The 14051-nt window shown below is 43.7% G+C and overlaps 1 protein-coding gene across 1 annotated transcript in view; it reads right to left on the bottom strand.

The window, feature by feature from the left end:
* Positions 1 to 105: 105 nt before the first annotated feature.
* Positions 106 to 14051, bottom strand: part of CCDC62 (coiled-coil domain containing 62) — a 14151-nt gene continuing 205 nt past the window's right edge. The window contains exons 2-13 of the mRNA XM_041488746.1: positions 13730 to 13870; positions 13254 to 13446; positions 12499 to 12665; positions 12119 to 12220; positions 11624 to 11795; positions 11437 to 11538; positions 10371 to 10459; positions 9479 to 9579; positions 8136 to 8882; positions 4828 to 4996; positions 4075 to 4194; positions 106 to 359 (exon numbers count right to left, since the gene is read on the bottom strand). Of these exons, the coding sequence (XP_041344680.1) occupies positions 330 to 359; positions 4075 to 4194; positions 4828 to 4996; positions 8136 to 8882; positions 9479 to 9579; positions 10371 to 10459; positions 11437 to 11538; positions 11624 to 11795; positions 12119 to 12220; positions 12499 to 12665; positions 13254 to 13446; positions 13730 to 13765 (2028 nt within the window). The 5' untranslated portion in view covers positions 13766 to 13870 and the 3' untranslated portion in view covers positions 106 to 329. The remainder of the gene's footprint in view (positions 360 to 4074; positions 4195 to 4827; positions 4997 to 8135; positions 8883 to 9478; positions 9580 to 10370; positions 10460 to 11436; positions 11539 to 11623; positions 11796 to 12118; positions 12221 to 12498; positions 12666 to 13253; positions 13447 to 13729; positions 13871 to 14051) is intronic.

The following is a 14051-nucleotide window of genomic DNA, read 5'->3' as shown; positions in this document are numbered from 1 at the left end:
GCTGTGTCATTCTCTAAAAAAATTTCTGACCCCCCAAAAAAAAAAAAAAAAAAAAAAAAGAAAAAAGAAAAATAGTTCCTATGTTGTAACAATTACACACTTCAGAGTCTTAAAAAACAAGCTAGTGTTTAACCTGAGCTCTCAGCTATAAAAATAGCTTTGTTAATCTTGGCGTAATTCTGTGTTTTATTTCAAGATAAAATACATTCCTGCAGAGTCACATCTTCTTGCCACTTGTGAGTCTTTCAAACACTCAGGAGGACCACGGGAAAAAAAATGAGGTAACTTTCCATTGTAGCTGCTGGGTCAATGATCTTCAGTCCTGAGAATTACCTCTGTGTTGGAACCAACTTCTTCCTCTGCAGAAAATTGAAAATATTTTTATTAAAAGCAGGAACATTTCCTCTGAAATACCTGAAGCAACTTACGTGAGTTTATCTGAAGCACACTTATGTGAATTTACTGCACAAATTTTCACACTGCAAACAGAGTGAGAACATGGAGTAAAAATATAAAGAGGAAAAGGTAAACAAAGTACTTCACAGAAAGGCAACAGTCTCAGGGCCACCACCAGGATGTTGGGAAATAAAACCTTTCCAGTTGGCTTTGAGGAAAGGAGTGATCTCTGTGCCCCAGGTCAGCCACTGAGTCACCATTTATGAGCACTGGCACATGCTGCTGTGTCCAAAACTGAAAATAGCCCTTTCCTCACTGCTTTCCTCCTGAGTTCTTCAACTCCCCCCACCCAACCTCTCTCTAGAGGCAAAACAACTGACTGATGAGAATGGCTAAATCATTGGCAGCCAGGGAGGAAACTGCCCTAATGTTTGTCAGTGCACCTGCCTTCAAATGACTTTCAAAGCAATTTAAAACCAAACAAACACAACCAAAATCGATTCAATCACTTCTGTATATGAAACTGCACAAATGTTTGGTTATTTCTGGACCTGCTCTGCTTCAGATCTAACTGATCACAGAGATTCAGTGCCTTTTAAAAGAGAAAGAAAATGAGAATTATGCATTAGCCAGTGACTTGGAGAGCCACTCATTCTTGTCATGGATCTACAGTGGATTGTGGTGTGTTTGTTCCACCAGCTCTTTCTCACTTGAGGCAAATGTGATTATTTCTGTACGCTCAGCGTGCTCTCCCCACTCTGCTGCCTCAGCACAGGGCTCAGCACTTTTGGGGATTTGCTCCTGAAGCTTTGTAACACCAGTGGTTTCAGGATGCAAGTCACAGTGCTGGCTTCAACCTATAAACCCTCTGGCTGCTTTTACCTCAGGGCTCTTTTCAGGAACAGAAGAGCTCTCCCTGTGCACAGGAAGAGCAGAGGAAGGTTTGGCATTCCAGCTCCTCAGCACCCATCTCCCCCAGGTGCCCCATCAGCTGCACTCCTCAGAGCCCAGGGCTCTCAGAGGAGCCTCAGTGTCTCCAGGCTTAATGCAGAACCAGCAGAACTCCAAACCAGCCTGACTCCCCAGGGCACAACCAGCTGAGGGACTGCAGCTGGAATATCCAAGAGAGAACTGAGCACCAGCTCCCCACAGGATGGAGGCTGATCTGCAGCTGGAGTCACACAGTGTCACAGCCCAGCTGGCTCCCTTTGCAGGCACCAGCTTGGGCTGTGTCAGCACTGGGAGATTTTTTTTTTTTCCCCCCCCTGCCAGTTTCTCTCCCCATTGTTGCTGGTTCTTACTCAGTTTCATGTGGTGCTCAGGATTTTAACCATATCTGGTTACTCTTTTGTCCTCAGAACCAGACAAGGTGGTGCCTACTGCAAGCATCCAATCCACAATAGGAGAACAAATAATCAGAGAGTGAGAAATTTCCTGATTCAAAAAGAAAAAAACAATCTGCTGTGGGCAAGGCTGCTTTGGATATTCTGAAACAGCTCTATTCAATACATTCTACTTTTGGGGCTCTGAGCCCAGGAACAGCATCCAAAAACAGCCCTTGGCCTTGGCACTGGAAAAAACTTCCCAATCTCTCATTCAACAATGTTCACATCCTTGATCCTGTTATCTGTAACACACAGAAAGGTTTTAACTACAATAAGGAGAGTGCAAGTACTGGGGAATGAAGCTGAGATCTGACTGCCCCGAGGATGAGGAACACACTTCACAAAAGTTTAATTATTTGACTAAAGGAACTATTTGCCAACTTAATATCTGTTTGCTGTTTCAGTACTCACAAGAGTTTTATTGGAAATGCACTTAGAATCCTGTGCCAGGCCCATCTCAAAAATCCATAAAAGGTATTAATATTGCAGATGCATTTATAAAGAGGGAAGCAAACAAAAAAAGATCAAGCTGAAAACACCTTCATGCTCAGGGAACATCACAAAGAAAAAAAGGAAGCTTAGCATCTCTTTCTTCTGCAGCAGGTAACTGGCTTCTGTGAAGAGTTCCTGCAAGTTCTGTTGTTTCTATTGTAATGTAAAAACACTACATGGAAATCAAAGGACTCAAGAGAATAAAATTTCCAGAGCTGCCAGGTTCAAGCTGCTGAGCAGCAGGGGTACAGTTCTTAATTCCCCCTTCTCCTCCCCACCCCAGCAGGACACAGAACCCAACATGTACCACTTCCCCCTGATTAAATTCTAAAGGCTGTATCTCATATTTATTCCGTTCTAAATCTCAGTTTAAAACAGCCCCAGGTAAGCCTGGTTTTAAGCACAGGTTAGCTGGCCTGCATAGATTAACTCAAACACACTTGACGAGTTTTTGCCCAGAACTGCTCTGAAAGCAGATCAAAGTTCCACAGATGTGGCTCAGGATCTGCTCCCGCCACTGCACACGAGTTTGCTTCATTTTCTGTCCACTAAAGCTGAAGGAGAAGCCAATTTCCAAGCTCAAAAATGCAGCATCAGATCCTAAAGCAGAGTCATGGGCAGACAGAGGAGCTGAGCAGTGACGTGCCAAGCAGGGAGCAGGAGCCAGACAGCTGATGGGGCTGGGCAAGAGCCACAAGCAAGCACTGTGTGCAGGGAGCTTTTCAGGAATCCTCCTACTCAGGAGTCTTTGCAAAAGACTAAACTGTTGCTGTCTTTGCCACTGAATGAAATCCTGCAGAGGAACTTCTGAACAAAATATCCTTTCAGTTTATGCAAACGCTGGCACACAACCTTTACAGTCAGGCCCAGCACAGCGAAGGGTTTATGGTTCTGGATGTTATAAAAATGGCTTTGTCTGCTCCTTACAGCAACGTTGTTCTGCTCAGGTTCATCTAAGGCTAAAAGGAGTGCAACTTTTTAGAGGGAGGTGAAACGTGTGAGGATAAAGATGAGGGCTCAGCACTGCTCTGAAACCAGGAGCCTAAATCCTCCCTTTGGGATATACACCAGCACAAGTGTGCTCATTGCTAGGGACAAAAGGTACAATGTCCTTGTCAAACAAGGTAGAAATTCTTATGGATATTTACCCACCAAACAAGTGACCCTTTCTCTGATTACTTCTGCTGCCCAAATACTCAACAGGAACTTTATCAGCACTTGTGCTCATAAAATAAACTGCTATGACAGCTACATACAGGTTCTTTTCTTTGACCACTGAATATATTCTCTGACCCTGCAATGAAGGAGCTACAACTACTAACCCACAAGAACTCTGCCTTTATTTAAGCTGAGCTTCTGGTTTAAATTCACATCCAAAGTATCCAATATATTCCCTATACTGCCCTCCTTTCCATGAATATTATAATAAACCAGTTCTGACTGTGAGTCTCTGGGACAGCAGAGCAGCGAGTGTGTGCTGAGCCTGAGAAATCACCTAATTTGCTTCAAGTCAGAAAGAACCAGTGTTCACTTTTTTCTAGACCTCCTACAGCTTGCCCCAAAATGACTTCTGCCTTCCATCTGTTCAGACACATGCAGGAGTTCAAATCCTGTCATGACCTTGAGCAGCCAAACAGAATCCCATAAAAAATTCAAGCACTAAGGCACGCAGGAATCGTCTCTTCATAACCAATATCCTCCTCATGCTTTGCTAATGCAGTGCAAGCCAAGCAAAAGGGAAAGAATGTTCCCAATCCGCATCCCTGAGACCTCAGTCTTGTCCTGGGAGAGCAATCTGTACCTTGTTCATGTTGCTGGTGTTGGGAATGCTTGTGTGGAGAAGGCTGAGCTCCAGATCAGTCAGCATCTGTCGGGACTGGGCCAACGAGCGCTCCAGCTTCCAGAACAGGGAACTGGTGTCCTGCAGGAAACACAGAGGGAGCCAAAGCTAGGGAAGGATCTTTTTTTGGAGGATTTCAAAGAATTACAGTGCACCAAGAATCAGCATTTTGATTTTTAAATGTTTCTGTTCAAAATACTGCAAGTTAACAGGCTGTGTCTGATTGCTGGTGTTTCTATAAACACAGAGCTCTCTCCTAGTGCCATTTTTAACAGATTTCCACATGCAGGTATATGGAGCACTCACAAGAGAGGTACTTCAGGGATAAAGGGGAGAATAAAGACATGAGAAAGAGGGAAAACCAAGCAGAACAGGAAAGAAATCATGTCCAATAGCTTCTGATAAGTGCATCCATGTGTACCCAGATATTTAGTGGAATTACCAATTAGCCAGCATACATCTTCCTGAAGCTCTTAATTCCAAAACCTTATTAATTTTTTAAAAAACTCATTTATACTTATGCTGTCCAAGACACATTGACGAGGAGCTATTTTTTAAAAAAAAATGTTATCACCTTTGCCATAAGCCTGCTATCTCATAATTTGAGTCCCCAGTTCCTCCATGCCTGGAGACATTTGCATTCCTACCATCAGTCATAATTCCCCATAACTCCCCTCAAAATCAGTCAAGGACATGGTGTAATAAGATACTGACTGTGTTCATGCAGTATCTCTTTGTTGGTTTAGTCACTGCCAGGTCATTGATGTCCAGAGGGGAATCTTCATCAGAGAATTCCCCAGAACCTTGAGCCAGGTTGCTCTTCTCAGTGGATGCCAAGAGAGGAGAAGCCAAGTGGAGGGAATTCAGATCCACGTTTTCTTCACTGTTAAAAAAAAAAAAAATACATTGGCGGAAACAGCATCACCACCCTTTTTAAACTTTCAAGGGAAAATCATGGCACAACATAAATAACTGTGGGCCCTGAGCCAAGGAATCCAAGAAGCTTGGGAGATTACCCTGTTCCTCAGAGCATTCCCATGTTTAACAGCTTCCCTAGATCAGTTTCATCCTCTGAGGACGAGGGTTTGACATTCAACCAGCCTCAACCAGCTCCATGACCATGTGCTTGAGTGTGTATTTAACCTTGCAAAGAGCACATGAAAGGCAGAACTTTGTTCTTCCCAATACTCTGCTACTCATGCCCCTCTCACACCCAAATCCTTCTAATTTGGTTCTAATCAAGCATTAGGCAAATTAATATTTGTGGGTGTACCTTTCAAGGGAATTTCGCAGTGTTTTACAGTCATCATCTCACTTCAGAGATCACAGGAGAGCTTTCCCAAAGAGGCTTGGATGTATTTATTTTTAAATACAAACCATCAGCAAACCACATTCATCAGCTTTTGAACACAACAGAAGCAGAGTGCTAGCCCTGCCTGGACTGGCAAATAATGAAAAAAGATGTGTGAAAAAAGCAAATATTGTCTTTGAATTGATGGCATTTCAGTAGATACTCTTTAGCTACTTATTTTGGTGTAACAATGCACTGGCAAATAATGAAAAAAGATGTGTATTTTAAAGCAAATATTGTCTTTGAATTGATGACATTTCAGTAGATACTCTTTAGCTACTTATTTTGGTGTAACAATGCAGTCCATACCTGGCAAGACTGTTAAAAATAGGTATATTTTTAACTGACATTCAATCTAGGAAAAAGCCCTCATGAGAGTTGCCAGCTCACAAGTGTCTGCTGTGTCCCACTTTACCTCTCCCATAAAACACTGGGATTAAACAGGCTCTCTTTAAGAGAGAAAAGCTCATGTCTGTGTTTCTGACAAGGAAAGGTTCTGTGGAGACATGAGGGAACAAGCAGCCTGGAACAGAGATGTGGGGAGATGAGATGAGATGAGCAGGGCCTGTCCTGGAAAACACACAGGCTGGAAAGAAAGGGGACACAGGTTTGGTTTTGAGGCAGGGAAATGGCTCAGGGATGAGTGGCTTAGTCCAGCCCAGGCAGACTCAACAAGTACCTGCTGATGCTCCATCTGTAAAATGAGAATTGAGATAAAAATCCAAAGGCAGCAAATGTTGGCCCAACATAAATGAAGTCACTAAGAGCACACAGAAATGATTCCTGCACCCTGGGATTTCACAATCCCCTCTGCCATTGGGGAAGGCATTTGACTGTTAACAGCCTCCTTGTTGGCCGTTCCAGAACTCAGGAACTCATGGCAAAAATATTTGCTGGGATGACAGGGAGGTGCCAGCACCCTTCCCTAAACACAAACTACATCATCAGCACTCTGAAAGCAGCAATGGAAAACTGGAGGATCCAGATCCAAGTCCCAGGAGGAATGTTGTGCTGGTCTCTGCCATTAATCCCTTCACAGAAGCAATGCTCCTGCCTTCCTCCCATTTAGGGGTGAGGATTTATTGCCTGGCAAATCCGAGTCAGCAGAGCTGGAGAGCAGACAGTCAGGGATTTGCACTGAGTCAATCCATCTCCAATTAGCAGGGCCCCAGGACCAAATGTGGGCATCAAGAAAACTGGAGAGCTCAGCAGCAAATCCCAAATGGGTAGCACAGCTCCCCCCTAACTGGAGAATATCTTCTAGCTGCACTGCCCAGGTTGAATTTGTTCCTTTCCCCTTAAAATTCACTCAAGGACAAGACAAATAGGGAAAGACAAAAAGTGAAAGCAGCTTTCATGATGCAGCCTCAAAAGGGATTTGGAGGGATGGCAGTGTGTCATTGGTGCTGCTGGGGGAGCTGATAAGGAAGGTCAGGGTAGACAGAAGGGGAGTGGAGTCTTTCCAAGGATTTATAGGCAGTGGAAACTAGAGAGAGCCCACATGGAGTGTGAAGCTCAGCTAAGGCACATGGGAATGTGCCAGGCCAGCATTCTTTTTCAGTGGCTGCCCATTCACCTTGTTTCTGAACCTCACTGCAGCAACAATTCCTACAATATTTCTGTTTCAAAAGCCACACAGAATGAAAGCATCCATACATCAGATCTTTCCATTCCATAACATTAATCTGTTTGGATGCTGGGCAGGCTTGCTGGCAAACACTGTGAGCAGGTTTAAACAGCTGTTCATTTACTGTGCTTGTCAAACCACCAGCTGGAAGGCTCCTCTCCTCTGGCTAAAAAGCAGCTATGAAATTGCTGTGAAACTTCAGAAATCCTTCTAAAACAGAGCTGGGTAAATCAATTTTTTGAACAGAAATAGAGGAACCAACAGAACAAATCCACAGCAAGTCCCAGCTCTGAATGCCTTTGCTTATGCAGGCACAAAGCCACTTCTGTAAACGCAGAGCAGGTTTTTTATCTTGGAGACATTCCAACATCACTGAGGCACCTGAGTCTTCTTCTGACACTTCTCAGCACTAGGAACCTCATCCTGCTTGTCCCCAACCACATGTCCTTCTCCTCCCACAGCACAAACAGAAGGATAGAGTCCCACGAGCTGCAGAGTGGACAGATTGCTGTCCTTTACATCTTGCCATCTCATTTCTTGCCCTGACAGAGGCAGCAGCCTGTGCTCAGAGCTGTGTCCTACATTCTTGCCCGCCCAAGATGTGATTTCTCAACAGAAATAACACGGTCACTAAAGCATCACACAAAACCTGCATCTGTTTCTTGCCTCATAGAAACAACACTATACAAATCCAGCTCTGGTCAGAACATATTTTACCCATCAGAGTTATGAGCAACACCTGGGATTTCAAAAAATTTTAAGATTTTCTCAATTAGTTTATTTGGCTAAGTTATATGGCATTGCAGCTTCTCCTGCCCACACAGCTCTTGGGGATAAGAGAGGAGAAAAAACAAATACATAAAAATAGAATCACAATACTTTAAGAGCTATTTTTATTTTAAATTTGTTACTTTTCAGGTTGAAAAACTAAATTTAAAACAGCAATTACTCTAAACATAGCTTGAGCTAATACTGAAGCTTATACACCTAAGTTTCTACACAGCCTAGCTTATGCTTATTTCTTAAAGGCAACAAACTCATAACCTTTGTGAGCAGGTACATTTCATCTCTTGTGCAGTCTCCAAACAGCTGTAATCTCCTCCATGGTGGGTATTTTCATCTCTCTTTTTGGGTTTGAAAATCTCCAGCCATTCCAGATCTGAGAGTGGCTTCCACCGTGTATCTTTATTCACAATGAAGTTATTAATACTGGAATCAGAGTCAGACTTGCAAGTGACAGGAGTCTCTCTGCTTTTTTGGCCAGACTCAGTGTCAGATCTCTCTTCCCAGGTTTTGTTTCCATTATCAGTTTTGTCAGACGTGGAGCTGTTCTGGATTAAAGTGCTTTGCAAATCTACACGAGATTTGATTTTAAGCCAACGATCATATGAAGGCAAAGACACCTCAAAGGATTTTTGGTCTCTGCTTTTCACTTCATTCTCTCCAATTTCCCCATTTCTCAATGGCCTTGTGTTGTTTACCTCATGAGATTTTTCACTGTCTAGCTCATCAAAGCTTGATGCAACATCCTGCTTTTCTCCTTCTTCCACAGGCAGGGCCAAGCCTTTCACAGCTTTTTGACACTGGTTTAACAACGCTGAGGCAGCTTCCTCCAAGTCTGAAGCATTCAGTAACTGTCTATTATCTACTTCACACATCTCAGGGGTGGGTTTTACCCTACTTGCTGGAACTGGTGCAGTTCCACACTCCTCGCACATCCTGTGGCTGCCCTCAGTCCTACCCTTGTCTGTCTCGCTGGGGCTTTCAGAGGCAGAGAATGTGGCCCCTGAGCTACAACAGCACGACAAAAACAAGTCAGAAACACTGCAGGTAAAGAGCATCCCCAAGTGCACTCCTAAAGCTCTACAGAACACAGGCTCTGCCACGGTTCTGCAGCAGCTCACACACCACCAGGCAGCTGTATCCTGCCAAAACCCCACAGAGAATCTGCCCAGATTTGGCTGTTACTTTTCAAAATCAGTCTGAGAGCTCCCTCATGTTTTAATCACAGTATGGTGATTCTGTCTGAACCTCCAGGGTGTGCACCAATTCTCTAAGTTTACTTCCTAAAATAAACTTTGCTTTTTAAATAAAAGTAGTGGGAGCCAGGTTAACACCCCTACCACCAGACTAGTTCACTTTCTAAAAAAAATCATGAGCTGTCTGGCCTGCTACAACACTTGCTCTGTGACTGGTGTTCATGGTCTCTCCTGACCAAAAAAAACACAAGGTTCTTGACAGCTTCACTGGATGTTTGTGGTCAAGTCCAGCAAAGGCATCCTGACCCAGCACACACCCCTGTTAGGATGTTAGCTAGGGCTGAACAGTGAAGTCTCTCTTTGAGGACAAACTATTTAAGAAAAAAAAACATTTAAAAATGTCTTTACCTCTTTCCACTTGATGCATTTTCATGTTTTTGCCTGGAGTCCAGGGAGCTATCAAAGTTGACATGAAGGAAGTGCAAGTCTCGCTGCTGTTTTACACAGACCTGTCAGAGGCAGTGAGGGGCACAGGTGAATGTCTGGGTGCAGGAACATCATCATCAGGTAGTACCACAGTGCTTGTCTTCCAAAAACATCCTTAAAATGTTTGTATAAACCAGTGCCTGTGGCCAAATTATTGACAAAGACTTCCAAATCTAAGAGAAGAACTCTGCATCTATTTAGGAAAATAAGGTTTTGTAGCAATAAACAGGATTTCTATTAGAAGATGAGAATATTCTTCTAAGATGGAACCCCATTGAACAATAAATAAAATATCATTACTGTTACCTGATATTTAATGCATGTTCTTATTACGTTGTTCACAGCTACAGAACTACAGGACATGGATGATCATGGGATTTGGCTTTCACTGCAGGGGATTTTTGTGAAGCTAATGGAGAAGGTAACTACCCATCAATTATTTGCAATTTAAAAAATGGAACATGCTTTGAGAACCTCAGCTGAGAGCAGGTGAACACACAGGGTTTAGGTTGTGAAAAACAGATCTGCCAGGACACTGTGTCCCTTATCTGCTGAGTTCACCTTGGGCAGGTGTGTGATCCCAATCCTGCTGCCCTTCACGTGACCTCCCAAGCCTGGAAACACCATGGGCTTTTCAGCTTAACCCCAAATGAAATAAATCAACATTCTATAGGGATCCCAGCAAGGCACAAACAGATTTTTGTTCCTTAATCAATACTATCTAGATCTAACTTTTATACACTGTTCCACACAGGTCTGATGATCCTGAAAATGCTCCTCTGACCTCGGAGCAGGAACACAACCAGGGCTGTACCTGTCGCAAACTGGACAATTCTTTTTCAATCCGCACTTGCTTCGACTTGGCAAACTGAAAAAGCTGATCCTTTCTCTGGGCTTCTTCCACTGTTTCAAAAGATAGTAATTATTTTTATTACTTCAGGTGAACAGACACAAAGCAAGTGCATTGCTAATGCTGTGTCTTTAGCAGTAGGAGGTGGTACTGAAACAAAACAAAAACATTTTCCTAAGATCAACAGGACCTGTTTCTCCTCCAGATAAAAAGAGCACAAAAGTCACAAGAAAACAAAAATTCAGGTATTTTCCTTGGACTTTTCCTCAGCATGTGGTTTCATTTTACTAGCAGCAATACTGTGCTTCACTGACTGATTTAGTTAATGTTTTTAGAAAGGGAAAGGGAAAAGGAGAAAAAAAAAGAGGAAATCAAAATGGAAATTCAGTTAAAATTAATTTTAATTCATGCACGTAAAGAGAAGTGCAGCAAAACAATTCCCAATTTTATTGGTTTTAAAATAATGAGACATGGCATCAATATCTGACAAAGGTCAAACCGCAGACTAAAAATGATAGGCATGGAAATTATCTGACAGCAGAGGACACCTTTGGCCACCTAACCTTTCAAGGTCTCTGTGCTTATCCCCAAGAATATTGCAGTGACCTTTCCTATCCACTGCAGCACCAGATGTTCTTCCACCCAAAACCAAAGGTATTATTATGGAGAGCAAGATGCAGTTTACCAAGGCCTGCATATTAAACCAGCCTAAACCAATCCCATCACCAAAAGAAAGCAACAGAGAAGAGAAAGTCTCAACATTTTCAGGAGAGAGTCCCCTGAGCCACTCACTCCTCCCTGTGTAATCACTTTGGTGAACTTTGTGCTTTCACAAGATTTTATAAAGTGTCTCTGCAGAAGCCCCAAATATTGCTTCCATAGAAGAATGGCACACAAGGGATATACTTTTATTAAACTGCAAGGAAGGCAGGTAACAAGCTGCCTCCTTCACAGATATCAGTGAATTGCTGCCCAGAAGTCTCTGAGCCGTTGAAAGCCAAGGCATGAAAGGCCAACTGCCCACCCTCACCTGCCAGTATCAGCTCACTCCTCAAGCAGCCATTTTCTTGCTTCAGGTGACTGATTTCTTCCTGGTTCTTGCTGCTTTCTTTCATCTTTTCAGAGAGGATATCTGCAAAACAAAATGTAGCATTTCCCAGAGTGAAAAGGAATCGTGCTGGCCTACACTAAATTAGGTGCCCAGCAGAAACATTTACCTTTCATCTTATTTACTTGACACATGACATCGTTCAGTGTCACCTTGAGGTCCTGGTGCTCCCTGCTGCGACTGAATTCATCGAACTTTGCTGTACGCAGAGCATTCTCCAGTGTTTTAAATTTAGATGTAACCTCAGTAATCTGATCAGTTGTTTCAATTAAGGCCTTGTCCTTAAATAGGAAACACAATGAATTCTTATTTTTAATATCATGGGTGGGTTTGGACAAAACAACAGTACATCCTTCTGCAGTAAAGTGATCCACAGACTTCCTTCTGAGATTTTGAGGAAAAAAAACCCCACCAAATTAAATCTTGGAAACAAGCTTGTTTGTGAAAACAAACCAGTTTATTGCTGTCCATTTTTCCCTTCCCAAACAAGCCTAAGAATTAACCATGAGTGAGATCAGCAGGGACAGAAGCCTTGTGGCACAGTCACCAACAGCTGCACTGCAGCTTGACCACATTTTAGTGCCCATGAGTTGACAGATGTTACCTTCATCTGAAGCATAGAGAGAAGCTCCTGTTCCCTTGCTTGCAGCTGGCCTGTTTTAGCAGACAGCTCCAAAACTGAGCAGTGGAGACTCTGATTTTTCTCCTAGTGAACAGAAATAAGTGCCAGCCATTACTTCAGTGATTCAAACTTATTATTTTTTCCCAGTAAATGTGTCCACAAAGTTATTTAAACATCGTGAGTGGCAACGTGGGATCCTGAGCAACATGGAGAAAAGAGGACTGGAGGAAAAATTGTTCCCCAACTTGCTTGTGATCAAGGGTCTTAATACCCTGCATGTCTCAGTTTTGGAATGTAACAGTTAATCACAGGCATCCTGTAAATGCATGGACTACAAAACCAGACCATCACTCAATCCCTACCTCCAGAGCCTGGCAGTGAACAGATGAATCTGTTACTTTTTGAGTGAGCTCTTTAAACTTCTGTTGTGTGCTTTCAAGTGTTATCTTACTGTCATTACGCTGGGATTCTAATAACTTTAACTTTTTGGTCAGTGATTTTATAACTGCATTTCTCTCATTCAGCTCATCTGAAAAGGAAGGAGACAAAGTTACACGTGAGAAATGAGCTCAGAGGCTGTCATGCAATTTCTTAAATCTCATAAATAATTTCACCCAGTGTTTTAAAATCACACAATTCAGACCTGGATGCTTATGTTGCACACTCTGAAGGAGGATTCCCTGGCTACCCAGGTCAGATGGAACAGGAACTGCGTGGTGGGCTCTGTACTGAGGCTGCTCAGAGCCAGCAGGTGTTTTGCTGGGTGGTTTCTGTTTGCTCAGAGCTGTGCAGCAGAACCTCAGGGCACAGGGCTCTGTAACTCGCCAGCAGGCTGCACATTTTTCTCTTCCCCCACATTTATTTAATCAGACTATTTTTTAAAGAATTCACAGAAGCAATTCACACATTCAGACAAGAAAGAGTCTGATCATCACACTCCCTTCAAGATCAGATCACTTCAGCACCAGCATGGAAGTTTATGTCTCAGAGAAACAATAAAATTTTAGGCTGAAGGGTAGGAAATGTTCCTTATATGATGCAAAACTGTTACTGAAGGGCTGAAGCACCTGAAAATCTTATAAGAGCAAGATGTCATTCTTTACATCACAACACTTACTAGTTAATAGGCTGCATTGCTCTGCTAAAGTCAGTATTTTTTGGCGATCATCTTCCCAGGCCTGAATGTGTCTCTCATGCACTGCCACCATGTCATTGAGCTCCTTGTCACGATCTTTCAGTTCTGCAATTAAAAGCTTGAGCTCCTGTCTCTGCCTCCTAATGATGCTGCTCTTGTGATCGGGGCTAAAGGCCTACAAAAAGCCAGACATGGAATGCATTTCAACACCAGGAAGTGAAAAATTCTCCCATAATAAACTCGAGGGGTTTATTTTTAGTTGAGCTATGTTAATATTATAAATAGAACCCATTCCAAGAAGTTCCTTACGCTCGTGGTACCACCTGTGGCCCGTGACTGAAGCCCTTCTCCGAACAAGGTGGTACCACCTGTGCTCCATGACTCAACCCGGCAGCAGCACAATGAGTACCCTGCTACCGAAAACAGAGCCGATTGCTAACGGCACTTTCATCTTTTACCTGGGGCGAAGCAGAACGCTCTAGTGATGAACTCATAGGGGACTGGGGGCCAGAGCTCTGCCAGGCATTCGTGGAACCGGGAATACTTCGAGGATGTCACGTTCGGCATGGAGGCTCCCCCGCCGCACACAAGCGCCGGCCCTGAGGGGGCACAAGCGGCGTTAGGGCGGGCGGGCCGGGGCCGCAGGCCTGAGGCGGGGCCCTGCGGTACCACCCCCGGGGAGCGACCCCCGCTCCCGGGCAGGGCTCCCCCGCTGCCCCGCCCGGCTGGGAGGCTTTTCCTAAGCCCAGGGGCTTTCCCTGCCCTCCTTCAGTGTCACCT

Source organism: Pyrgilauda ruficollis, unplaced genomic scaffold (genome assembly GCF_017590135.1).
Source record: "Pyrgilauda ruficollis isolate IOZ18807 unplaced genomic scaffold, ASM1759013v1 scaffold9, whole genome shotgun sequence".
Classification (NCBI taxonomy): Eukaryota; Metazoa; Chordata; class Aves; order Passeriformes; family Passeridae; genus Pyrgilauda; species Pyrgilauda ruficollis.
The sequence above is the reverse complement of the archived record's forward strand: the minus strand, read 5'-3'. Positions and strand labels throughout refer to the sequence as shown.